The sequence below is a fragment of the Talpa occidentalis genome, unplaced genomic scaffold (assembly GCF_014898055.3).
Source record: "Talpa occidentalis isolate TD23 unplaced genomic scaffold, MPIMG_talOcc4v2.1 talOcc4.11, whole genome shotgun sequence".
In the NCBI taxonomy this organism is placed as follows: domain Eukaryota; kingdom Metazoa; phylum Chordata; class Mammalia; order Eulipotyphla; family Talpidae; genus Talpa; species Talpa occidentalis.
The window spans coordinates 33,035,614-33,061,459 of record NW_023601104.1 but is presented as its reverse complement, the minus strand read 5'-3'; the positions used below and the strand labels follow the sequence as shown (position 1 = coordinate 33,061,459).

Here is a 25,846-nt window from a genome sequence, read left to right as displayed (position 1 = left end):
TGCCCGCCTGCCGCAACTCTAGCAGGGGTCTCCACTGGCGGCTTTGGGGCAGAGGATTCTGGGAAATGTAGTTTCAGCTTCTCCGTGCCACTTCGGGGACCTGGGGGGGATGGGAGGGACAGGGCAGTAAATCTACGTAACCCCTTAGAGTGATCATCTTGGGTCAGATCCCCGACTTTGCTACTGACCCAGGGGGAGTTTTCCAGGAACATTTGTCTTCAGCACAGCTCAACCTTTGCTTTGCAGGCGGGGTTCTTTACACCAGTCTCAGATCCATGATTTTCATTTGTTTTTGTTTTTGTTTTTTTTTAAGGTTTATTCTTTTCTTTTTTTTTTTTAAGATTTATTTACTTATTTATACAAGCACTGGGTACAGTCAGAAGCGTGGGAGGGTGAGAGGATTCACCTGAGACAGAGCGGGGAGCAGAACAGGCAGACTGACCAAGTACACTGCTGAGGGGAGCAGCGGGTGTGGGAGGAGAGGTCTGCGCGCCATGTGAGACCCTCGCTGGTGGCCGGGGATCAAACCGGTGCTGCAGAGGCAGCAGGCAGCTTTGCAGCCCAGTGCTCAACCGCTGTGCCACCAGGGGAGGCCCGCCATGATTTTCATTTGTTTGATTTTAGTGGTAAGAGACCTTGAAGAATCCCCCTAATTGCTGCATACCCAAAAATATATTAAAAGTACTTTTCAGCGGCCCCCCCCTCCCCCGGTAGCGGAGGGGTTAAAATCTCAGCGCTATCAAACTGTCACCAGCCACTGCCATTGCAAGCATAATTTCTATCCCCAGCCAACCAGCTAACCCACCTGACAAGGCAGACCTCTCCTACTTGACCACTGCTTGCCTCAGCAGTGTATTTCAGTAGATCCGCCTACTCTGCTACCCACTCTGTCTCTGGTGAATCCTCTCACCCCCTGCACCTCTGGCCTACACCCCAGTTCTTGTATGCATAAATAAATAAAAATAAATCTTTTTTAAAAAAGTACTTTCCAGGATACAAAAGCCCAAGGTCCAGACTACTCTTTAAAAGGATGATTCTAACTCTGAACACACCCCTACAATCAGTAGAATAATGATGATGCTACAGCTAACAGGAAAAAAAAAAAAAAAAAACTTAAGAAATTGGTGACTTCGGGGCCTCTCTGGTGGCGAAAGGGGTTAAGACCCAGCACTATGAAGCAATCTGCAGCCACTGCAGCACCCAGTTCCATCCCAGGCCAGGGAGTTGACCTACATGGTACAGCAGATCTCTCTTGACTCATCCACTGCTTCCCTCAGCAGAGTATTTCAGTCAGTCTGCCTGTTCTGTTCCCCACTGTCTCTGGTGAATCCTCCCATGCCCCCTACCTCTGGGCATACCCCAGTTCTTGTATGCATAAATAAACAATTTTTTTTTAAAAAAAGAGAAATTGGTGACTCAAACTTGTGACTATATACAGAAGACTTTGAGGATCTGATGAAAGCTAGGAATTCCACAAAATATATATGGCCTCAAAATATGTTGCATATAGGGCCTCCCCGGTGGCGCAGCGGTTGAGCGCTGGGTTGCGAAGCTGCCCGCGGCCTCTGCGGCGCCGGTTCGATCCCCAGCTGCTTCCCGGCCACCGGAGGAGGGTCCCGCATGGCGCGCAGACCTCTCCTGCCGCCCGCTGCTCCCCTCAGCAGTGTACCTCGGTCCTTCTGCCTGCTCTGCTCCCCGCTCTGGCTCTGGTGAATTCTCTCACCCTCCCGCGCTTCTGACTGTACCCAGTGCATGTATAAACAAACAAACAAACAAGCAAACAAATAAATAAATAAGCATGCCTCTATAAAAAAAAAAAAAAAAAATTAAAAAAAAAAAAAAATATGTTGCATATAGGCGTAGCAGACCTCTCCTGTCTTATCCGCTGCTCCCCTCAGCAGTGTTTTCAGTCCTCTGCCTGTTCTGCTCCTTGCTCTGTCTCTGGTGAATTATCTCACCCTCCTGCACCTCTGGCCTGTACCCCAGTTCTTGTATAAATAAATAATATCTTTAAAAAATATATATTATATATAATTTCAGGCTGTTCAAAGACTCCTGACACACATCCAGGGATTCTGTTCATGGACAGTAAGAATCTGATCAGAGAGAAATAAGGTGGCATACAAAATCTCAATCCAGCTTTTAGAAAGAAGCCAATACCACCAAAATTTTTCTTTCAAAGCTTTTCTGAACTTAGGAATGCATTTAAAAAGTTGCAGTGGAACAGGTACCCTGGTGTAATTAATGTCTACAGTATCTTCTTCATGCCTGTCTCATAAAGACTGAGCATAGTTTTACTAGTAAGTTATTGTAAGTGTTTCCATCTGTAGTAATTTTTTACATGAGATTTTCATATAACTAGCATTATATGAATGTCAGTTAATCGGGATAAACTCCCAACTCAAACAATGTTTTATGGGAAAAACACATTTCTTTGGGCCTCCCTGGTGGCGCAAGGGATTAAGCACCGCATTCTGAAGCAATCCGCAGCCTCTGTAGCACAAGTTCAATCCCCGGTTGGCCAGAGAAACCCACATGTCTCAGCAGACCTCTCCTATCTCGCCCGCTACTCTCCTCAGCAGTGTATTTCAGTCAGTCTGCCTGTTCTGCTCCCCACTCTGTCTCTGGTGTATTCTCTCACCACCCTCCCACCCCCTGCATCTCTGGCCTGTACCCCAGCTCTTGTATGCATAAATAAATAAATCTTTAAGAAAAAACACTTTTTTATGTGTTGATTGGTTTTCTCAACTGTTTTGACCAGCCTGACTATAGTGCATGTCCTCCAGAGGAGGGGGACATAGAAGAAAGATCTGGGAGTCCACTGTATGGCTTCTACTGGGGAGCCTTGGGCAGGTTCGTTCACATATCCAAGTTTCCATTCAAACATCTGTCAAGGAATAATGACAATACCCACAGAATGGTTGGGCATGCGCAGTTAAGGCTGCAAGAAACACTGGTTCCATGTGTGCTATCCAGGGGCAGCAGGACAAATGCTTAATGACTGATTAGGTAACTGAGACGTGCCTCTGGTTAATTGTCTTGCTAGGAAAAGGGATCCAGCTTTGTCTGCTGGGTTCATTTAGAATTATGACTTGTCCATTGTTCAGTGGGAGATCCTGGAGCCAAACAAATAAATAATTAATCTAAAGTCAGGCAAGTATTGCTTTTTGCTTTGGGTAGAAACTTAATTCCCAGATAATCCATATATTATGTATAGACTGCCTTGACCTGTTTCTGCACTTGGCACTCAGGCCAGGGTCAGCACAGGAGGATCATGGAAAGGCAAGGGAGAATGAGCAATAGGGTGGGGGTAAATAACAGGGCTGAGATATTCCCTCTCATGTTGCAGGGAGGAGGGAACGCAGGCCAGAGGAGTTAAATGCACAACTTGAATCGTCATCGGGGTGATAGTACTATGGTCATCTCTGCTACTGCCCAGAAAGTAATCTTTCTCAACTTCCTATGTCTAGGTGGAATACCTAAAATTTTTCAAATTAAAGGTCACTTGAGGGCCTCCCCAGTGGCTCAGCGGTTGAGCGCTGGGTTGCGAAGCTGCAGCGCTGGTTTGATCCCCAGCTGCTCCCCGGCCACCGGAGGAGGGTCCCACATGGCGCGCAGACCTCTCCTGCCGCCCGCTGCTCCCCTCAGCAGTGTACTTCGGTCCTTCTGCCTGCTCTGCTCCCCGCTCTGGCTCTGGTGAATTCTCTCGCCCTCCTGCGCTTCTGACTGTACCCAGTGCTTGTTTAAATAAATAAATAAATCTTAAAAAAAAAAAAAAAGATCACTTGAAATAGTACAGTTTCTTTAGAAAACAGTTTGTAGTTTCTGAGCATACATAGAAATGTATATTTATCATATGACCCAGCATTTCCCTTCCTAGGGAATGAGAAAATGAACCATCTGTCCACAGATGGACATGACTATCCCCAGTGCTTTATCATAATAACCCCAGACTGGAAACAACTCAATTGTCCTTCAACTGGTGCACAGATTAACAAATTATATTAATAATCAACAGAATTTTATTTAGTAATAAAAAGAATTGAATTCTTGAACATGAGTGACTCTCAAAAGCATCATAAGTGAAGGAATCCAGACAGAAAAAGCTAGATGACTTATATGAAATGAAGAGAAGATAAAGCTATAAATGCATAAAGAAGATCTGTGGTTGTCAGGAGTTGTGGGGCAGAAGGGAGTGTGTGTAAAGGGGGAAAGAGCTTTTTTTGAGGTGATGGGTTATTCTGTATCATGACTGTGACAGTGCTTACATGAGAATATATATTTGTCAAAACTCCCTGAATCATAGTTACTATTTAAAAAAATCATTATATGTACATTATATCTTAATAAAGATGATTTTTTCAAAAATAGTGTGACTTGAAGCCATCGTATTTATCTCTGCATAAAACCTGAGACTAGCCAAGTTTACTTAGGTTTGATGTTAGACTCACTTTTTCACGCAGTTCAGCAGTCTCAAAAGAATTTCTAAGGGCCTCCCCGGTGGCGCAGCGGTTGAGCGCTGGGTTGCGAAGCTGCCTGCAGCCTCTGCAGCCGGTTCGATCCCCGGCTGCTCCCCGGCCACCGGAGGAGGGTCCCACATGGCGGCAGACCTCTCCTGCCGCCCGCTGCTCCCCTCAGCAGTGTACTTCGGTCCTTCTGCCTGCTCTGCTCCCCGCTCTGGCTCTGGTGAATTCTCTCACCCTCCCACGCTTCTGACTGTACCCAGTGCATGTATAAACCAAACAAACAAACAAATAATAAATAAATAAATAAGACATGCCTCTAGAAAAAAAAAAAAAAATATATATATATAATAAAAAAAAAAAAAAAAAAGAATTTCTAAGGATCTTAGTGGTGAAAGGCAGATACAGGCTTCTAAAACCACAACTTGTGAGTTGTTTTGCTACTTCAGGAGTCCACAGGCGCAAAGCCCAGGAAGTCGTTCAGGGTCACTCCTATGATGTGGAGCAGGATGTCAAACCATCCAGGTAGGATTTGAGGGGACCCAAAATGGCGCCCCCTGCTGGTGATGTAGAGCTCCTCTTACTGCTTCCTCAGGATCAAGCGTTGCCTTCCCAGAACTTCCCACAGAAAACATGTTTCTTATCGCCTGGATAGTGATGGTGAGTTGTCAGGCTTCTGCCATCCTCTCTGAATCTCTCAGTAACCTGGGAAGGGGGCTGTTGCGATCATCCCAGCGTTATAGGTAAAGAAAGAGAGAGAGCTGGGTGACTTTTCAGGACCTCACAGCCCTGAATCTAAATAGAAGGGGCCAGATCCCACCTCAGGCTTCGCTCGCCAACGCCCTTGCTTTCAGCAGCACGGCCATCCCCAAAAGAGTTGTTTCCTGGAGGTTTAGGCCTATGAAGGACTGGGCCTATGAAGATGCTTCCAGGAAAAGCCCTGATTTTCTAAAGACTAACATTTCTGGGTCTCCTGTAACATTTGAATAGAGGACAAAATTTCAAATTCTAATAACAGAGCGTTCAGAATGGACAACTGTTCTGCAGTTTTTAAAAGCAGGTATTATTCATTCTCTTCAAACCTATATATCCCGTGCATTCAGGCCATTTGTGTGAAGAGTGCAGGCCACTGGGGCAGGCTGCAGGGTTCACCGGTGATGACACCACGGTGGGCAGTACAGTCTGGGCAGGTGACAGTCTGCCTGTGCAGGAGTTTCATCATAAGGGAAGTAAAGTTTCTTCTTACCTCTGAGGGCTGCTGTGAGGATTAAAAGAGATCATACACATAAAGCACTGAGACCAGGGCTCATAGCACAAGGACTTGAATTTCTTCCTGGGCTTTGAATCTACAGACTGCAGAAGCAGAGAACACCACAAACCATGTGTACACCCCCTTAAACAGAGGTTCCTAACTCAGGCCTCTCCCAACTGCCTTTTCTCTACATAATTGCCCCTCCCCTTCTCCTGTTCCTCTTTGTCTGCCCTCCTGGTTCCCAGCTTCTGAGTTCAGGGCTCAGTGTGCCATGCCTCCTAGGTGGTAGCTACAGTCTAAGGGGGACTTTTATTTATTTATTTTTAAAGATTTATTTATTTATGCATACAAGAGCTGGGGTACAGGTCAGAGATGCGGGGGGTGACAGGATTCACCAAAGACAGAGTGGGGAACCAACAGGGAGACTGACTGAAATATACTGTTGAGGGGAGCAGTGGGCGAGACAGGAGAGGTCTGCTGCGCCATGTGGGTAGGTCCCTGGCTGGCCAGGGATCGAACTCATGCTGCAGAGGCTGCGGACAGCTTCACAGTGCTGTGCTTAACCCCTTGAGCCACCAGGGAGGCCCTAAGGGGGACAATTAAAGCCAGCTGGGGCCAGCTAGTGCAGAAAGATTATTTTGAAGCAAAAAAAAATTTTTCTAAAGTTCTTACATTGACTTGATAAAAAGGAGCACTGGCTGAGGAGTGAGGAGACTGGATTCTGTACTGGCTTGGCTTTCAACTGGGGCTGTGATTTTCAGCTTCAGTTTCTTCTGCTGCAGGGTGACAGAATTGGATGAGACAAAGGTTTTCAGGGGCCCTGGGGTGATGCCTCCATGATCACCTTGGAAAATGTAGAGGGGAAGGGATGGCATCTGGAGCTCTGCTTCCTTCACTCAGAGGAGGTCCATTTGTATCTCTTTTGGACACTGGGAACACTTCAAGATGTTGTTGTAGCTCAGGCTCCCTAAAAAGCAGCGCATAAAGCAGAAGCAAATGTGCAAGAATTTGATGAGAGGGTGCAGTGCTAGGGCAGCTGGAATGGGGGAAGAGGGGAGACAGAGAAAGAGGAAGAGTATGAAAGATGACTGTGGCGAACTGGCTGCCATGAGCATCAACTGAAGCAGCTACATCATGTGGAAACTTCTTTACAGAGGTTGTGTGAAGCTTAGAACCAGAGTGAGAAAGAGAAAAGAATTTCTCTGCTAACCTCTATTTCTTGTTGGTCAAAGTTTCACCCCATGAAGTGCCTAACATTCTTGCACTTCTGAGGTCAGAAGTTTTGGATGGGACTTAAACAGTTGTGCTGGAGTGAGTGGCAAGGCCCTGAAGACAGGTGTGGCCAAGCAGATCTTGGGTGGTGCATCAAAAAGTATTTGAAACAGGGCCTCCCTGGTGGCACAAGGGGTTAGGATGCAACCTATGAAGCTGTCCGCGGCCACTGAAGCACGAGTTCAATCCTGGGCCAGGGAGCTGCCCACACAGAGCAGCAGTCCTCTCCCCTCAGCAGTGTATTTCAGTCAATCTGCCTGTTCTGCTCTCCACTCTCTCTGGTGAATCTTCTCACACATATACCCACCTCTGGCCTGTACTCCAGTTCTTGTATGCATAAATAAATCTTAAAAAAAAAAAAAGTATTTGAAACATTTGGGGCCAGAGAAGGACTGAGTCCCACCAGGCTGGGAGATTTTTCTTCATGTTCACTAAAGAAAGCCTGCCCCCTGCCAGTCTGGGCACCCTTCAACCCAGGGGGACACTGCTGGCCCCAGACAGTGTTTTATTGGTATTTAAGGTACTGAAAGATTAAATGGGCCAGAGAAGCTCCCTCCACACAGATGCATCCTCTAACAGCTGGCAGCCCATCCATGGATATATAATCAAATTGATGACCTCACAGGCACGTCATCCCCCTTCTGGAGAGCCCAGCAGGCTTGCAAGACCAGCCGAAGATGAGAGACTGGGGTCAGAATGGGCAGCCTCAATCCTTCTTCTCTGGTGTATACATAGATCAATCTGTCGATGGAAGAGTAGAATCACTAAAATTAAATCTGGGCTCCAGTCTGAGTGTTGTCATTGATGACCTTGGGCACCTTTCTTTAGTTCAGGTCATTAGTTTTCTCTGCTGCAAAATAAAGTAAACATGACCTTCGTGGAGGCTGGGTGGACATTGGGTGTGGCTTGTGGGCTCAGGAGCCCAGGACGGGACTGACAGAATTTTATATTGATGCAGGCACCAGTGACAGGCAGGAAAGGAGATATGGGCTCTGATCAAAAGGAGAAGGATAAACCCAATAACCATCTATGAAAAGATAAGGAAGAAAATAGAATGGAGCTAGGTATAACTCAAACCTTGTACATCTTTTGTTTGTTTTCTTTTTTTGAAGATTTATTTTTTATTTATTTATGCACAGAAGAACTGGGGTGAAGGCCAGAGGTGCCAGGGTAGGCTGAGAGGATCCACCAGAGGCAGAGTGGGGAGCAAAACAGGCAGATCCACTGCAATACTCTGCTGAGGGGAGCAGTGGGTGAGACAGGAGAGGTCTGTTGCACCATGTGGGTCAGCTCCCTGGCCAGGGATCGAACTCATGCTGCAGTGGCAGTGGCTGTTGACAGCTTGATAGTACTGAGACTTAACCCCTGAGCCACCAGGGAGGCCCACCTTTCATATCTTAGAGGGATACAGCAGGTCCAGGGACTGACTATTATAATAAACAAATCCACTGAGGCAGCTTCTGTGCAAAGAGCTCCATGTGCCCTACTCTTTTAATTATCACAACCCAAATGTAGCAGATGCAACAGGCTTCTCCTCCTTATTATAGCTGAGTTAACTGAGGGTGGGAGGGGTTAAGGAACTTACCTAAGCAACTTACCTAAGTGACCCAGCTAGTTAGGAATAGTACCAGGACAGACAGCCTGTCCTGCAGATTGTTCTGGAGCTTGCCATTTATTCTCCCGTCTCACAGAAATGCCGTCTCCCCAGGCAGCTTCTTAGGTTTTACTTGTCATCTATATTCCAGAGAGACACAAGTCTGTCTATCCAGCTCCCAGGCCTGGCCTAGACTTCAGATCTAGGTCTAACAGCCTTCTACTAGCTTAACGTGTCCAAGCGTGAACTCTCATTTACCCTAAACCTGCTCCAACCTGCTTCCTAGGGGGTGCCTCCACCTCCCAGCCAGCTGCAGAACTTGACTACTGCCCGGAACTCTTCCTCCTCACTCCACATCCAAGTCATAGTCATGGTCCCTCCCACACCTAGCGCCAACTCTCTCCAACCCCCATCACTGTGAGCAGTCCAGGCCCCTTACTAGAACAACTGCCCCATGCGCGCCCACCTCAGGGCCTCTGGTCCAATTATGGCTCATCCACCCCCATGTGTGGAAGGAGGATTTAAAATGCAAATATGATGGTGCCATCCTCTGCCCAGGCCCCAGACTTGCTTCCCACTTTGCTCAGGACAAAGGCCTTCCTGGTCTGCACTGGTGCCTTCCCGACTCTGCTGCTTTCTTTGAACTTCTTTCCCTTCTTGTGTCAGCCCCTCCTGTCTCTGTGGATGCCAGGCTCCTGGTTAGCTCTTCTTTCCACCTGGAACTCTCTTCCTTACACCCTGTTATTCCCCCAATTCCTGCTCAGACTTTATTGTCAGCTCAGAAGTCCGAAGTCATCCTGGAAGATGTCAGTTCTCCAGAACTGTTTGTCTTTGTCTCCGCCTCTCCTTGTCCTACCCACACAAACTCAGTCCCTTTGCACTTTCCAACGTCCCCTGCCCCCACGTCAGCCCTATCAGAGCAACCTTCAACCGTTTCTGCAGGCATAGGGCGCTGTTCACGAGCAGGGAATTAACCGAGTTAATCCAGTTTGAATGAAACCGGGAAGCGAATTTCACAAAGCCACCAAGTTCGCGAGTGACAAAGCTAGACCTGGAATTCATCACCCCACCTTGGAAAGAATTCGCTGCTCCTCAGCGCCTCCCCAGCTACCCCACCTGTGAATCCCTGGGTCAAGGCCACAGCGTGGACATTCTCAGCAGCGACCCCTTTCATCTGTGGGTTAAGGGGTGTCGCACAGAGGGGAAGAAAAGAACCGCCAAGCCTCCGGGTTCCCAAAGACCAGAGAAATCCTGGCCGCCCCCCAGGGGAGCATCTAGCCTGGCTGGTCTTGCTCCAGGTCTCTATCCCACCCTAGCTCCAAACTCGGGCCTCGCGTAGTCCCGGCCTCACTTCGCGCTGCAAACAGCGGCCGCAGGGCCAGAGCGCAGCGCGCGGGCTCCGCCCCGGCTCCGGGAGCGGCCGGTCTCGCCGCGCGACTCCGCCCCAGGAGCAGCGCGCCCCGCTCCCCGCCCCCCGCCACCCCCGCCCCGGGGGCCCCCGGGCGCGCGCTCCGCCCTTCCTCCCTGCCGGCCCCGCCCCGTCCCTTCCCCTCGGGAGTCGCGCGCTCGGGCCGCCGGCAGCCCCTGGCCCCGCGCTGGGCTTTGCAGCGGCGGCGATCGGACCCGCCGAGCCCCTCTCCCGCTCCGGGGCGCAGGGCGAGGCCCGGCCGGCCGGCGGCTGTCATGGAGGCAGCGGCGCGGAGGCGGCAGCACCCGGGAGCGGCGGGCGGCCCGGGCGCGCAGGCGGGCGCCTCCCTCTCGCAGGCCAGGTGGGTGCGCGGGGCCCGGGCGCAGCGGACCCGTGTTCCCGCCGCCGGGTCCGGCTCGGGGCTGGGGCGGTGCGTGCTGCCACCGTTCTGGGGCCGCGGAAGGGCGCAGCTGGGGCTGGGCAGGTGCAGTTTTCGCCGTCGGGTTCCAGCGCTTGCCCTGCGGCGGCTTCCTCGCAGGTCCCGAACCCCGCCTCTGCATTCCTTTCTCCGCCTTGGGGCGCCCCCCGGGACCCGGCCGGCCTTAGGGGAAACCTCTCCAGGGGCGCCGGCCACTTGGGTTCAGGGCAGCAGCCTCGGAGAACAGGTGCGCTCATGGGGGTTCCCAACTCACCCGCCAGCCCCGGGCGCCTCTTGCAAGTTTTCAGGATCCCTCCAACCCTGAGTTGGACTTGGTTCCGGGGCTGGTCTGGAGACTCGCTCCTTGCCCCGGGGTAGCCGAGGGAGCGAGCATGTAAAGCATGTAAATGGCAGAGACAGCGCAGGAGTGTGGAAGCTCGCCTCGGGGAAGGACTTGGAAGGGCGCGTCTCGGTCTGGCTCCCTTCTTTGCTCTGGCGGAGAAGTTACTGGTTTAAGGGAGGGGAACAGAGGAAGAGGCGCGGACGCTGCCTTCTAAGTTTTCCCTCCGTTCTGCTCCCATCCCGTTTTACCGACCTAAATCATTGCGTTTGGCAGGCATTCATGAAGGGCCTCTGCATGCCCAGCGCTGTGCCAGGCACTAAGGAGGTGGGCAGAGGGAGGCCAGAGGGGCCCACAGTCCAGTTGGGACAGAGCCCGAGTGGGACCGAGAGAGCATCTGGAGAAAGTGACCCTTGAGCTGAGTTTCAGAGGACCCGGCCAGGGACACAGGGAAGAAAAAGGCCGTACTGGCCTAGGGCAGAGTTTGGGGAAAGGCAAGGGATGCAGTTGGTGAGCAAGCTCTTGTGTGCAATGGCAGGAGGACATCCCCTGATTGTGAAGGGCCTCGGATGGCAGCAGAGCTGGGACTGAGTGAAAGCCTAGAGGGCCATATTTAAGGACATGCTCCCTCTCCGTCAGGCCGGGCCTGGAGAGTGAGTGCCTACTGAAATCTCAGATTCTATGTGCCGCACTCTAGGTCCTGCCCTATATGCCAGGTGAAGGATGCAGCTGTTGTTTCTGAGGCACAGCCACAGGAGGTTTTTATTTTATTTATTTAAAAGATTTATTTATGCATATAAGAACTGGGGTACAGGCCAGAGTTGCGGGAGGGGCCTGTGAGAGGACTCACCAGACAGAGTGGGGAGCAGAACAGGCAGATCTACTGAAATACACTCTGAGGGGAGCAGCAGGAAAGACAGGAAAAGTCTGCTGCGCCATGTGGGTCAGCTCCCTAGCCGGGGATCGAACTTGTGCCAGTGGCTGGCAACAGCTTGATAGCGCTGTCTTTAACCCCTGTGCCACCAGGGAGGTCCCCCTGGGAGGTTTTTAGCGCTAGTATGCTCAGAGTCAATTTTAGGAATTATGTGGTATGATTTGGGGTGAAGGGAGACATTGGAGAGACTAGGCTGAAAGTAGCTCTCCTACTACTGGGAGACATCTCTGTTCTGGAGCCCCTTCAAGTTGGGTCTCTGCCTTGAACTGTGGTAACCCAGTTAGAACAGTCTATAGCTGTCAGCGCGGTCATCACTTTATCTCATGTGTACAGCTTCCAGATGCAGCATCTTACTCAGCCTTTTTGAATTTTATATATGGAGAAACAGACCCAGAAAGGTTACATCATTTGCTGGGAAAAACCAGGGCTGAACTCAGTACTTTTGGTTTCTGATCTCTGCTCTTACAACTCCACTTTGGCTGTTGATGAATGATGTCTCTATCTACTCCTTCATGAGCTCCCTGCTAGCCAGGGTGCTCCCAGAGTGCTACCTCCCTCTGTGGTACCTCTAGGCACATTCTCAGTATCATTGTTGGTCAGGACAGTAGGCAGGGTCATCCTGTCCAATTCCTAAAGTACTCAGATGCATCAAGGTAATTCAGTCCAGTTCCATGTTCTGTTGCGGGTTTTTTTTTATATTGTAATCAAAGTAACATATACCGATGACTAAATAAAATAACACAGAAGGGCTTAGAGCTAAAAACAGTAGTCCTCTGTTTCATCTCTTCCTGCACCAGAGACAACCATGTTAGCTTTTTTAGCTGTTTCCTTTTTTAAAAAAATTATTTATGCATGCAAGAACTGGGGTACAGCCCAGAGATGCGGGGGAGAGGGGTGAGAGGGTTCACCAGAGACAGAGTGGGGAGCAGAACAGGCAGACTGACAAATACACCACTGAGGGGAGCAGCAGGCAAGACAGGAGAGGTCTGCTGCACCATGTGGGTAGCTCTCTGGCTGGGGATGGAACTGGTGCTGCAGTGGCTGCAGTCAGCTTCATAGGTTGTGTCTTAACCCCTTGCGCCACCAGGGAGGCCTCTTTCCCCCATTTTTATTTGCCTTCATTTCCTCATTTTTTGTTAAAACTTTCCAAAAGGTTAAGTGTTTCACCATTCTTTATATAAAGCCAAAGCCTATTCATGGGTCCTATTCATGGGTCCTTGCTTGATTCTACAATGGCTGAGATTCTTTCTTTTCAGATGCTGTTGACTGCTTTGCATATTTCAACTAGATGGTATGCGCTTCCCAAATGTCATGGTATCATTTTCCCTATATGGTAGGCTCCTCCTGTAGAGGAGAGAAAAAGCCAGCCTTGCTTCAGGTTACCTGCTGTTGTGCTTCCCCAGTTGTTCTTCGTAGTAGTTTCTGTGATGATTGAATCCTACAGCAGGTACAGGCTAGGGGCCCAGTGTGTGAAATATGTGGCATCAGGAACTTAGAAAAGGCTTGAGATTGCTCATCCCCAGGACAGGGGCTGTTGGAGATGTGCCTCCACCCTCCATGATCTGCCGCCTGTGGTCAGAGTTCCGACAGAAGGAAACCAGATGCTTATCAAGCTTGTTTCCAAGATTGTCCTGTACCTGCCCTGCTAACTGGACTAATGACGAGGTTGACTGAGGTGCCGCCTGAGGTGGGGAGGAAATTGTTACTGAGCTCCCAGTATTTGGTAGGCACCCAGAGACCCATACCTGAGCACTTCCTCAGGCTTTCCAGTTGCCTTTATTCCCTGTAACAAACATCCTACTCTGCCCAGTTCAGAGCTTTTCAGAACAAACCACTAAGGTCTCTTATCATTCTCCATCCAACGTTTTAGGGCCTGGAGATCCTCACCTGCTTTTTGAGGCCTTGCTGTGGTGGTCAGGGATCAGGGTGACCTCTGTTACAGTCACTCCTCTCAGACCCCTGAGCAGTCCTCAGTTTCTGAGCGTCTGCCCAGTCTGAAGACCCATCCAGCCCTCTCTACTGTTCTTCTCTGCCAGGAAGCCAGGCCTCGCAGCTCCAGCAGTGCCTTTCTTACTTCCACTTCTGGGCCTTAGATCCTCCTCTTGGGCTGCTTTTCTGCCTACTTAAAGCCAACCATCCATGCTTGAGGCTCCAATCCTTCCTGCAGGCTTTGCATACTGTTCCAGCTGTGCTGATCCCTTTCTAACCTGATTTAATATGCTTCAATGCTTATCATACTCTGAAATAGAATAGCAAGCTATCAAGAGCACAGGAATTCATACAGACCCAGATTTGAATTCTGTGCAGTTCAGAACTCCTGAGTTGCATATTACTGAAAGCCAGTGTGAACGGCAGCACCCTCAGCGGAAGGGAATGTAGTGGCTCATGTGGCCAAACCACTGACCTCAGGGGCACCTGCAGCTGGGAATGTGGGTACTCTGAGGGCTTTTCCTCCCTAATCCTAACTGCACTGCTGCTTTGTTCTCACCTGGCTGTCCCTTGCAGGCTGCAACTTTGACCATAGGCAGCAATGGACTTGCATCCTTAGTACCTCAGGACCATAAAAGAGGGCACTCTTTCCATCAACTCTATTCTCACTAGGCTGTCCTGGGTCAACATCCCTCCCTGTGGTTAAAGAATGATCTCTTACCAGAAGAGGCAGGAAGTGGGAAACAGACTAACAAAAGGAATTAGTCACTACAACTCCTCACTAGGTAACCTTGGCTAAGCACTCAGCCCCTGTGAGCCTCAGTATCCTTGTTTGTAATACAGGAGGGTAACAGCCCCTGCCTCCAGGGATTGCTGAGGATTAGATGAGATGGTACAGGGGAGGCTTTTAGCATAGCTCATCCCGCAGTACAGGAGACAGAGAGACCTTAGAAAGGTCTACTCTGTCTTATCTGTCACCAGCGGATGATGAGATTCCCCCAAGAGCTTGTCCTCCCAAAACTCTGGGTTACTCTACCAGCCCAGCGTGGAGCATTCTGACAGATGGCTGAATAGCAGCATTGACAGAGGAGAGCCTTCACAGTACCTCTAAACTTTCTGTTTGCCACCAGAAAGAATGAGTGAGTAGTAACTGAGATCGTTTATACCTGAGAATAAACTAGGTACTGAGCTGAGAACTCTGGAGAACACAGATCTGTGTCACACAGCTGTTCTTGATCTAGATGGGATGATAAAACTCTCACTTCTGTCATCTCCAGAAGTAGTGGGCTGCTTGCCACTGGAGGTGTGCAGGAAGTGGCAGGAACACTGAAAAGAGGGTTTGGACTCTGATGGGGGTTAGGTGAGTTGAAGAAACTTAACAGTCACTCCTCTCCTTGACTCTCTAGATAAGGGAGCAAAATCCAGCCTTGTAACATCATGGCCAGAATGGGAGTCAGGGATGACGCCCTCCCTGTAGTGGCACCAGTGGGGCTTTGGGAAAGTCTTCATCCGGGAAGCCTTCCCAGAGGAGGTGGCCTGTGCACTGGCTCTGGAACATCAACCCCTCTCATAGCAGTTAGCTACCTGCTTTGCAGGAGGGACAGTAATTCAAAGATGTGTTATCACATGGTGCTCCACTTCTGGCCATGTCCCTCACATCAGCTGTCCCGTTGGTGTTCCTCTTAGGCTTCACTATGAGTTGGTGAGAAGAAGCACACCAGACCCTACCATCTCATCTCTTCATGGTTCAGGAGATGAAGGAAAGGAAAGCCCTGTCCATCTCAGCCCATCCCAGTCCATCCCAGTCCATGGTCTGATATCAGGCACATCACAGCAGAGGGCTCTGATTGGTCCAGCTCAGGTCACATGTTCATGCCATGGACCAGTCACCATGGACACAGTGATGGGTTAGTACCTAGTCATAAAGCTCTGGCCCCTAATTGCTTAGGTTCAAATATTTAGCTAGGGGGCCTCCCTGGGGTGCAAGGGATTAAGCACCGTGAAGCTATCCACAGCCTCTGCAGCATGAATTTGATCCCCCGCTGGCCAGGGAGCTACCCACATGGCGCAGCAGACCTCTCCTGTCTCGCCTGCTGCTCCCCTCAGCAGTGTATTTTAGTCAGTCTGCCTGTTCTGCTCCCCACTCTGTCTCTGGTGAATCCTCTCACCCCCCCACCTCTGGCCTGTACCCCAGTTCTTGTATGCATAAATAAATAAATCTTAAAAAAAAAATATTTAGCTAGGTAACTTTGGGCTTCAGTTTGTTTCACTTGCAAAATGGGGGTAACATTCTACCTCAAAAAGTTTCTATGAGGATTAAAAGTTAAATGAGAGAATACCTATAAACAGTTACAATAGTGCTGGTATAAATGAGTTCCACAAAAGATTGGCTAACGTCTTCCATCATCACCTTTCGTATTTTCAGCCACACTTGCACCCTTTAGCTCCTTTTATTTCCCCATCATTATAGATGAGAAGGCCCAACAGTTATTGTGGCTGTTTGCCAGTTTCTCTCCTGAATCACAGAGAAGCTGGAGTCCACTCCAGAACATCTTCTCTTTGGCTGCAGGGTCAGACCCTCGTGTTCCCTGCAAGTCATTTTCCTAGAACTTAGTTATGTATATTTCCTCCTATCCCCCAAACCCCCAAGACTCTCTTTGGCTCACCTCAGCTTCCCACAGCAGGAAGGGAAAAGAGCTCACACCTCTCTTGTGCTTCCTTCCCAGGCACAGCTCTGTCAAGGCCGAGGAGGCTACAGGCACTGCTCCCTTCCACCTGGACCTCTGGTTCTACTTCACCCTGCAGAACTGGGTCCTGGACTTTGGCCGCCCCATTGCCATGGTGAGTGTGAAGCTGGGGGCAGAGCCCCACCCAGCGCTGAGGGGACTGACTGTGACTTAGATTAGCCGAGTGACCTTATGTAAGTCACTTCCCCTAAATTGCGAGGACAGACCTGGGTGCTTTCAATCCTTTGGCTCTGTGACTGTGGCCAGTGAGGCGACTGCCAGCAAGTAGAAGGTCTGAGGGACCTGTATAGTCATTGTGCCCCAACTCTTTTATAGGAAACTAGTGGCTTCAACAGTCACACTGTCCCCATATCACACATCCAGGTTTAACCATATCGAACAGAGGAGTGTGGAAAAGGAAGCAGCTCATTCCTGCTGCCTTCCCCACAACCTTCAGATAGTATTATTTTCCTGTAGGTGAAGAATATAGTCTGATTTGACATATTACATGTGACTCTGAATCTCTGGTGAAACCATCTCCTTCCTTCCAAGGCCACTTCAGATATCAGTGTACAGGGGTGGCCTCTCTGGAGGAGATTAATGTGGAAGAGCCCCAACGCCCCTCACTTAGGATAGATAGATGCGTAGGCTGATTGATCGACACATAGATGAATACATACATACATACGTCAGTTGCTGCACAGAGTATATTAATTCTGGAAGGGCAGCCCCTCACTTACAACAAATAGATACATAGGCAATAGAATGTGAAGAAAATTGATTGAGGAACCCCATATACTAGGTTTTTGTTTATGTGTGGCAAAAATAACACTATCCAATGCTGAAACTCATACCTTGTACAACTAGTGATAATGCAAATTAGCAAAGCTCTTTTGGAAAGCAGTTTATAAGTATTAACTAGTACCTGGAATAGTCCCTAGCATGATAACAATAATAACAACAAGGTAAAAATAGCTGTTTAATAATACACATTGAGTGCTTAGTCTGTTCTAAGCTCTTTATGTGTTTTAGTTATTAGTTCAGGTTTATAGATGAGAAGATAGAAGATCAGAGAGGGTAAGTAACTGGCCCAGAGTCAGCTAACTAGCAAGTAGGGGAGCAGCCACTGAACCCAGGCCCTCTCACCCCAGAGCCTACCCTCTTCCATCATCCACACATCCAGATCCCTAATATCTTCCTCCCTCCTGACCCAGTAAGATCCCTTCCAAGAATCTGCCCTGAAGATATAATCAGTAGGAAGACAACAGTTTCTGTACCTGAAGATGTTCATTGCAGTGTTGCTTACAGAAGCCTAAATGTGGGGGACTTCAGAGTCCAGCAGTAAGGACTGGATAAGTCAACTTTGCTGCACGCGGTCCTCTGTAGAGGATGTTGCCTGCGCATTACATGGGATTTATGGATACTACAGAGCACCCCAGAATATTTAGGGAGAAAAAGGTGCCTAAGTTGCAGGCACACTTACTGACGACAAGTCAGTAACAGTCTTAATAATCTTGTGTGAGTGGCATCAAAGACTTGAAGGAATGAAGAAAAGCTGTCCTGGCAATGGTGTCAGTGAGGAGTTAGGACAAGTGCTGGTATTTGCAAATTTTCTGTGAAGTTCACATGCTTTTTAAATGTGGGAGAATGGAAAGGGACAACTGAGCCAGGAGTCATGCACCTGGTCAGGGTTGTGGGTGACCTAGATTACTTGTCTGGCTTCATTTCTCTGAACTGTAAGAAGACTGGTTGGATGAACTATTCTGAGTCCCCTTGCAGCATAAAAGCCCCACATATTGGGGGCAAAGGAGCTGATTATCAAACGGGTGCTCAGGGAGGGGGGATGAGCCTAGAAGCAGGCTGTCCTCATGAGGACTCAGCCTCAACTGCCCAAGTGGGGGTCTCTTGTTGGACAGATTACTTTCCCCATCCTGCCCAGAGTTGCTGCCACTGTAACTGTAAAGTGAACTCTTATTAGACGCTTTTCAGTAGGCCTGCTAGTCCCAAGCTAGTAATGACTAAAAAATAAAAACTTTCACAAGTTAGAGAAGTAACATGTAGTAGGTGCAACAAGTCAGTTCACGCCGGGTATATAAGGAAGTATTAGACTCTCCCTTTTCATCCCACCCCTGCAGTTTGGGGCACATCCTTCCACTCCTTTCTTGCTCATACAAGCAAATATGCTTAATACACACACACACACACACACACATACATACACCCCTTTTCGTTTTAGCCAAAATGAGACTTCATTCCTTATTTATACCTTATTCTACAACTTGCCTATTTTACTATGTCATGGATGCTTCCCCATGTCAGTACATATAGGTGTCATTTCTATTAAATGAAAACTTAACTTTCTGGGCCTTCCTGGTGGCAGGGTTTAAAGACAGCACTTCCAAGCTCTTTGCAGCCACTGCTGCATGAGTTCGATCCCCAGCCAGGGAGCAACCCATATGGTACAGCAGACCTCTCCTGTCTTGCCCGCTGCTCCCCTCAGCAGTATATTTCAGTAGATCCGCCTGTTGGCTCCCTACTCTCTCTGCTGAATCCTCTCAACCCCCACACCTCTAGCCTGTACCCCAGTTCTTGTATGCATAAATAAATCTTTTTAAAAAATGACTACTTAACTTTCAATAGTATAGGTATATTATAATGTATTCAAACTAGTCCTCAGTTGGCCTTATTTCTGGGATTTGCTATCACAGAGTAGTTCAGCCATCATATGTATCTTGCTATGAAGATACAGAGATACACAAACATACTTGAGAAAGAGAGAATAAGAGTGAGAGAGAGATTGAGGTTCCTGTATCCTGGGATTATTATTTCTTCAGGTTAGTTTTATTTAACATGGCAGTTCTGATAAAAGAGGTAAACATTCAAATTTTTATTGAAAAATTGGGTCATTGCATTTGTCCCTAATCAACAGATATTGGAAGTATATATTCAAGTCTGCCCAATCTCCCAACTTGGGGAGATTGTGAAATGTTTTGGCCTCAAATCGGATTCTTCACGCTGATCCTGACAAGGCCAGGATGCGCAGGGGTAGATCAGTAAGCGTGTTCCAGATGGACACAGTGCCCCTGGCCTGCCTCTTCTCCTGAGTACCACAATGAGAAGGACTTGCCCTGGGTCACCTAGAAAGTTGGTGGTAGGACTGGGTTCCAAAGGAGCCTGGCACTCTCAGGCTGGCATCCAAGGACATTTATTTAGTACCCACTGGGTGAGGAGCACAGGATCAGGCTGTGGATTTACAGCTACTACGTGTCCAGGGACAAATCTGTTTACCTTCTCTGGGACTTAGTGTCCCAATCTGAAAACCCCTTCCCAGGACTACTGAGCCGATCCCAAGAGAACCCAGGAAGAATTAGGGTGTGTGAAATGTGAAAGAGGTGGGAGGCCGACTCCCCAGGGCCTCATGGTGGTCTGTGCTGGGCTGATCCCCATGCCTCTCCTTGCTCCCCAGCTGGTGTTCCCTCTTGAATGGTTTCCGCTCAACAAGCCCAGCGTGGGGGACTACTTCCACATGGCCTACAACATCATCACACCCTTTCTTCTGCTTAAGGTACAGTCATAGTCTCCCTGCCCTCCTTTTCGCCCTTGTTCCTTCCTCCACGCAGCAGGGAAGGTGGGGGTGAAGGCTGTGACAGAGGGAAATGTCAAGGGCCCAGGGAGCTGTCAAGGGCCCACCTCCAGCTCTGGCGGGAAGGGTGGCAGGGGCCTCTCTAAGGAGGGGCTTTAGACTGGGCCCTCAGCCCAGTGCACCAGGGGTATGGTGGGAATAGTGTTTGGGCAAAAGGACCTGAAGACAAGGCCATGCTTGGGAAGCCATAATACATTTGTGGAGGCTGAGATGGAAGGAGTGGTTGAGCTGCTCAGTGAGAGGTGAGAGACGAGTTGGAAGGCAGGTAGGGGCCAGGTGCCAGCAACAGAAGGTGAGCTCTATCCTCTGGCCTGGAGATCCCTGACTTTGAGATGTCGCTGGGAGCCCAGAGCTTTGTACTTTGCTAAATAAAAGACTTTTAAAACAACACTGTGCCTTCTGCTATCACCATTATTTTGTTTTCATTCCCAACAATTACTTTGTTTTTGTCATGGACCAGTCACTCAGAAATCAGAGGTTCCCTTCAGCAGGCTAGCCCAGCCCCCCAAGGGCACAACTGGGGGTGGTGGGAGGCCCCTGGGAGGTGGTAGGAGAGCCTGGATGCCCACACTGAAGGCCTGGCTGTCACCTCCAGCATGCGGCTCGTGTGTGTGACCTTGGCCAATGAGCTGGCTCCTTAGTTTCCTCGCTGGAGAAGGGAGTGCTGTTCCCCCCCAGTCCCTGCTGGGTTCACAGGGATCATGTGAGACTCTGGAGGCTTGGCTGACTCGCTAAAGGGGCCCACCAGTTTCTGAGTAACTTTCCATGCCGGTTGTGAGGGAGCGAATCAGGGTCTCGTGTTGTGATGCTGGACTTCCTTTGACCTCAGCTCATCGAGCGGTCCCCCCGCACCCTGCCGCGGTCCATGATCTATGTCAGCATCATCACCTTCATCATGGGTGCCAGCATCCACCTGGTGGGCGACTCCGTAAACCACCGCCTGCTCTTCAGCGGCTACCAGCACCACTTGTCTGTCCGCGAGAACCCCATCATCAAGAATCTCAAACCTGAGACCCTGGTGAGACTGCCTCCCCCCACTGCCCTGTGGATACTGTATGTCCTGGGGGCCAAAAGGATTGTCCCCCATCACTGTGCGTGACCTTCTGCTAAAGGCATCCTGCTAGGTGGGGGCGGCCCACCCTAGGATGCCCATGTTCACTAGGAGGTGTACAACTGGTCCTGCGTGGGCTGCTTGGGAAGAGGGCCAGACCCAGAGGGTAGGAGTGAGGGCAGTTAAGGGGAGGCCTGGGTGTGGGGGGAGATGGCCAGGGGGCTGCTTGGGGCCCCAGCACCTCCCTGAATCATGCCCTTTCTGACCCTGCCATGTCTCTGCCACCCACAGATCGACTCCTTTGAGCTGCTGTACTACTACGATGAGTACCTGGGCCACTCCATGTGGTGAGTGATGGGGCCCGTCCAGAAGGATCAACAGCCAGTCTGTCCACCCAGGGGCCCTGGCCCCCAGCCAAGGCTGTCAGCAGCTGTGAGGACTCTGGACAAGACTCTGGACCTCAAGTCTCCAGGTGTCTGACATGGCCTTCCCTTTCCCTGAGAGGGGAGCTGGCCTCTGTGAGGCTTCCTGACCACCAGGCCCGCCGCCCTCCCAGCCTGCAGTGCCCGAGGCAGCCACCAGAGGGCATGAGTGGCACAAGTGGCTGCCCTGGCACAACCTGGAGCCTGAGGAGTTGGCGGAGAAATCCAGGCTGATAAACAATCCTCCCCGCTCCGTGGTGACATGGGTGTGGGGACCAGAGTGAACCCCCATCGTGGAAGGCTGTGGAGTTGGGGATTGTAGGCAGGGAGGTAGGTGAAGAGGGCCAGCAGGAGCAGACTGGGTGGAGGGGATAGTGCTACATGTGCTCCCCCCTCAAGAATCCCAGGAGATCCCCCCTCGCCCCCCCCCCCGCCGTGCCACAAACGGAGGAATCGTCACAAATGTGGGCTCAATCACACGCGATGCAGGGCCACCACAGGAGCAGTCACCTGTTCCAGCCCCTGCTACAGTGGCTGGCCTCGCACAGTGTGCGAGGACAGTGGTGGACAGCGTGGCACAGTGGGGTCCATGGGAGGCAGAAGCAGGGGCCCCAAGAGGGAGAGGCTCATGGCGGGCAGCTAGTAAGTGACAGGGTAGCCCTGGACCTGGGAGGCCTCCCTCCTGAGTGAGGTGGACGCTCTCGAGTCACGTGTGCCCTACGCTTTGGTTTCTAGGGGCTGTTCGGGGACATTTGGGGTAGTGGATCCTCCTGGCTCAGGGGCACTCACAGGGTTCCTGGACAATCCTCCTGGCCCTTGCCAGAAGCCCCTTCCCATGAAAGGTGAGGGAAGGGAGGAAGAGAGAGGAAATGAAATGCAGGAGAGGAGTGGGAGGGGATGGCGGTGATATGACAGGGAGCGGAACAGGGGGTTGAGGAGACAAGATGGCACAGGAGAGACGAGAGAGAGAGAGAGAGAGAGAGAGAAGAGAGAGAGAGAGAGAGAGAGAGCCAGCACAGGTGTGAGGGAAAAGCAGTCTGTGTGAAGAGGAGAGAGAGTGGTATTTGGGGTGAGATGTGTGTATGAAGGGGTTGAGGGGCTCCACAGTGCTCCTAGGAGGCCCCTGGTAGCTGCTGTTCCCTCTTTTCTTCACCTGGGCCTCAGGCCCCTGACTCCTCAGCGCTGCCGGCACATGGTGGCTGGGGCATCATGGGGTTCGCCTCTCCCCCAGGCTGCTGGGGCTCTGATTGGCATGCTCCTGGCTGCAGCTCCACCTTCCTGCTTCCTGGGCCGCAGCAGCCCCTCGCACAGGGAAGTCTGAGGAGGGACAAGTGCCTCCCCCAAAGAAGGCGTTTTGTATGTCATGAAGTGACACCATGTGGGTTGGTGCACGGAACCATACAGTGGGGAGGAGGGTCTGGGCCGGGGAGGGGGCAGCTGGGTAGCTGGGCAGGCCTCTGAGGCACCACCTCCCTGTTGCAGGTACATCCCCTTCTTCCTCATCCTCTTCATGTACTTCAGTGGCTGTTTTACTCCCCCCAGAGGTGAGAGTGCAATGCCAGGGGTGGCCCTGTTCCTGGTGGTGCCCAGTGGCCTATACTACTGGTAAGTGGACATCGGCGTGAGGGGTGGGGAGGGGAGGGGGCACTTGGTGAGCCAGGCAGTAAAAATGTGCTCCTGACCACAGACATGCCGTGTGGCTCCAGGTGAGATTCTCCCTCTTGGGAACCCTGCTTCCTCCTCCATCTAGCAGGGACTGGGGCGTGCTGTGAGTGGCCTCTCTATTCCAGGAAGACAGCCCCGAGTGTGGCCTCGCCATCCTTTGCTCATCTCCTAGAACCCCTGGGCCTCCCTGGGGCTCACAGAATCCACTCTTGAACCAAACCCTTTAGAGCCCTATGGGCCTCAGTCTCCTCCTCTTGAAGAGGGAATGGTCCTGCCTCCTGCCTTCTCTCACAAGATGCTGAGGGATTATAAAACACCTTGGAGATGACAAGGACAGTTAAAGGGGGGTTTCCATGGTTCTCTGTTCCCCTCAGCTCCCTCTCCCTGTTACAGGGGACCAGGCACTTACACTCCTCTGTCACTGGCCCACAGACACAGGCTGTTCCCAGCAACTATGAGCAGAGAAACCCGAAATACATATTTTCAGGTCATCTGTTATTTAAATAATGCCAACAAATTCAACATTAAAAAAATAGGCGTGACCTTTTGCTCAAAGCCGGACCATATATGTGTGTGTGTGTGTGTGTGTGTGGTGTGTACGTCAGTAGTTTCTAGATACAGAATCTAGGTGTGGATAGACCCTCTAGAGTGGACTCTGAGCCCTGGGGGGGCACTGGAGGTCTAGGAAATAGGCAGAGGATGGAGAGGCCACACTCGGGCTGATGTCCCCACGAAGGTGAACTCTCCTGACAAGTGCTTCTCAGAATGCATCCCTGGCATTAAGCGGCACGTGACTGTAACTCTACAAACCAACCCAATACACTGCATGTGGGCAACCCTGCAAGTCTTGTGGTTCCCAAGCCCTCTCCCTCAGAACTGATCTCTGCCAGGGAGGGCAGTCTGGTGTCGGGGTAGAGGGTGGGGCGCAGGCAGGAGGGGGCTGGTTGTCACCCCCTCACCTCAGTACTGGTCTCTCCAGGTACCTGGTCACTGAGGGCCAGATCTTCATCCTCTTCATCTTCACCTTCTTCGCCATGCTGGCCCTCGTCCTGCACCAGAAGCGCAAGCGCCTCTTCCTGGACAGCAACGGGCGCTTCCTCTTCTACTCTTTTGGCCTCACCCTCCTACTTGTGGCGCTCTGGGTGGCCTGGCTGTGGAATGACCCTGTCCTCAGGAAGAAGTACCCAGGCGTCATCTACGTCCCCGAGCCCTGGGCCTTCTACACCCTCCACGTCAGCAGCGGACACTGAATCCCTGGCACCCACCACTGGTGCTTGGCGAGCAGGGGCTAGGCCACAGAGGGCGTGTGCACATGGAGTGTGCTTGTGTGTGCATGTGTGTGTGTGTGTGTGTGTGTGTGTACACATGGCCACATGTGCCTGCCCATGTCTAACTGAAAACATGGATGAGGATATACATGGACTGGGTTGTATGTGTGCGAGCAGATTGTATCATAATAAGACTCCATTGTTTGGCCAAGTTTCTTGTTGGCTCAGATGGTCTCAGGTGGGATTAGTGTTTGACAGCGTGTCTGGGCCGAGATCTGGGCCCTGCCTCCCCATGCACCTGACTGGAGTCAGGTCCCTCTCACTGTCTCTGCTCAGGGCCATTTTCGGTTCCTGGTGGCTGAGCAGAGGCGGCTTGTGTGGGCCGAAGCAAGGCTGGGATTCAGTAGATCCCTTCCCACACTCCTGTTACACCCCGCAGATCCACTCTGACCCTGCTGGCTAGATCGCATAAGTTACTTGAGCTTCTGAGTATTATTGAACAAAGCGTGTCCACTTCTGGGCCTTATCTGTACTCAGTGGCCCCAAAGTGGGTAAGTGTGCTGGTTGCAGATCCTTTTGGACAGCCCTGGAATGGACAGAAAGTTCTATCCTGCCTTGGATGGAGAGTATGCACTTCAGGCCTTACAGGGTGTTAAGCCTCCCTGACATAGGAGCCCGAGGCCAGCCCACTCTCTTCACCGCCAGCCTGATTTTGGAATCTGGCCATGCCAGCTCTCGACCTTCTCCCCACTGCCCCTGTGGGAGAACTGGGGCACGCCCTTCATGCCAGCCTGACTGAGTTTTTGAGCTGCAGCCAAAAGTTAAATTCTTAAATACTCATTCTATTTCCCGAGCCCCAGAAAAGGGAGGCCCCATCCTAACAACACCCCTACTTCTCCCAGGCATTGGGTGCAGGTCCCCTCACACAGCATCAGCCCCCAGCTTCATTCTCCAGCTGACTCTGGCCCACAGCTGCTTGTGGGGCCCAGGGACCTGTGTTGCCTTCCCTGGACCTGCCTCCTCTCCTATGGTCTCAGGGAGCCCCGGCACTTGGATTCTCCTTTCATGTTGAGGTCCCTCTAGGTTCCCCTAAGAGTCCCCTCTAGTCTGCCAGCAGCTTCAGGTGATGAGAGATGGGAATAAAAGTTGTATAGAGCTACATCTGGCTGGTGGCTGCTGCTTGTTTTGGGGGTGGACTGGGTAGGCAGGAGGGAATTCCCTGGAGCTGGGGAGAGAGTGGCAAGTCTCCCCGCAGCAGAAGCCCTGGGTGGACCCAAAGGGCCCACTCAGCTCCTGTCTGGCCAAGTCAGGTGCTGCCACTACCTACTAGCCTTCCATGCTACTTAAGATCCCAGGGTGTAGTTGCAGGGCAAGATGGGGCTCTCCCCTTTATGCCCAGCTCTCTTCAGAGGACTGACTCTGGAAGCTGGGGCGGGGGTGGGTTGGGCAGGAGGAGCCCAG

The 25,846-nt window shown here is 51.0% G+C and overlaps 1 protein-coding gene across 1 annotated transcript; it reads left to right on the top strand.

The window, feature by feature from the left end:
• The first annotated feature begins 10,238 nt into the window (after positions 1–10,238).
• CLN6 (CLN6 transmembrane ER protein) lies at positions 10,239–25,776 on the top strand. Its single transcript, XM_037502792.2, has 7 exons — positions 10,239–10,350; positions 16,337–16,451; positions 19,803–19,901; positions 20,809–20,997; positions 21,322–21,377; positions 22,935–23,057; positions 24,097–25,776. Exons 1-7 carry the CDS (start codon positions 10,265–10,267, stop codon positions 24,365–24,367), a joined length of 939 nt encoding a protein of 312 aa, XP_037358689.1. The 5' UTR covers positions 10,239–10,264; the 3' UTR covers positions 24,368–25,776.
• Positions 25,777–25,846: the final 70 nt, after the last annotated feature.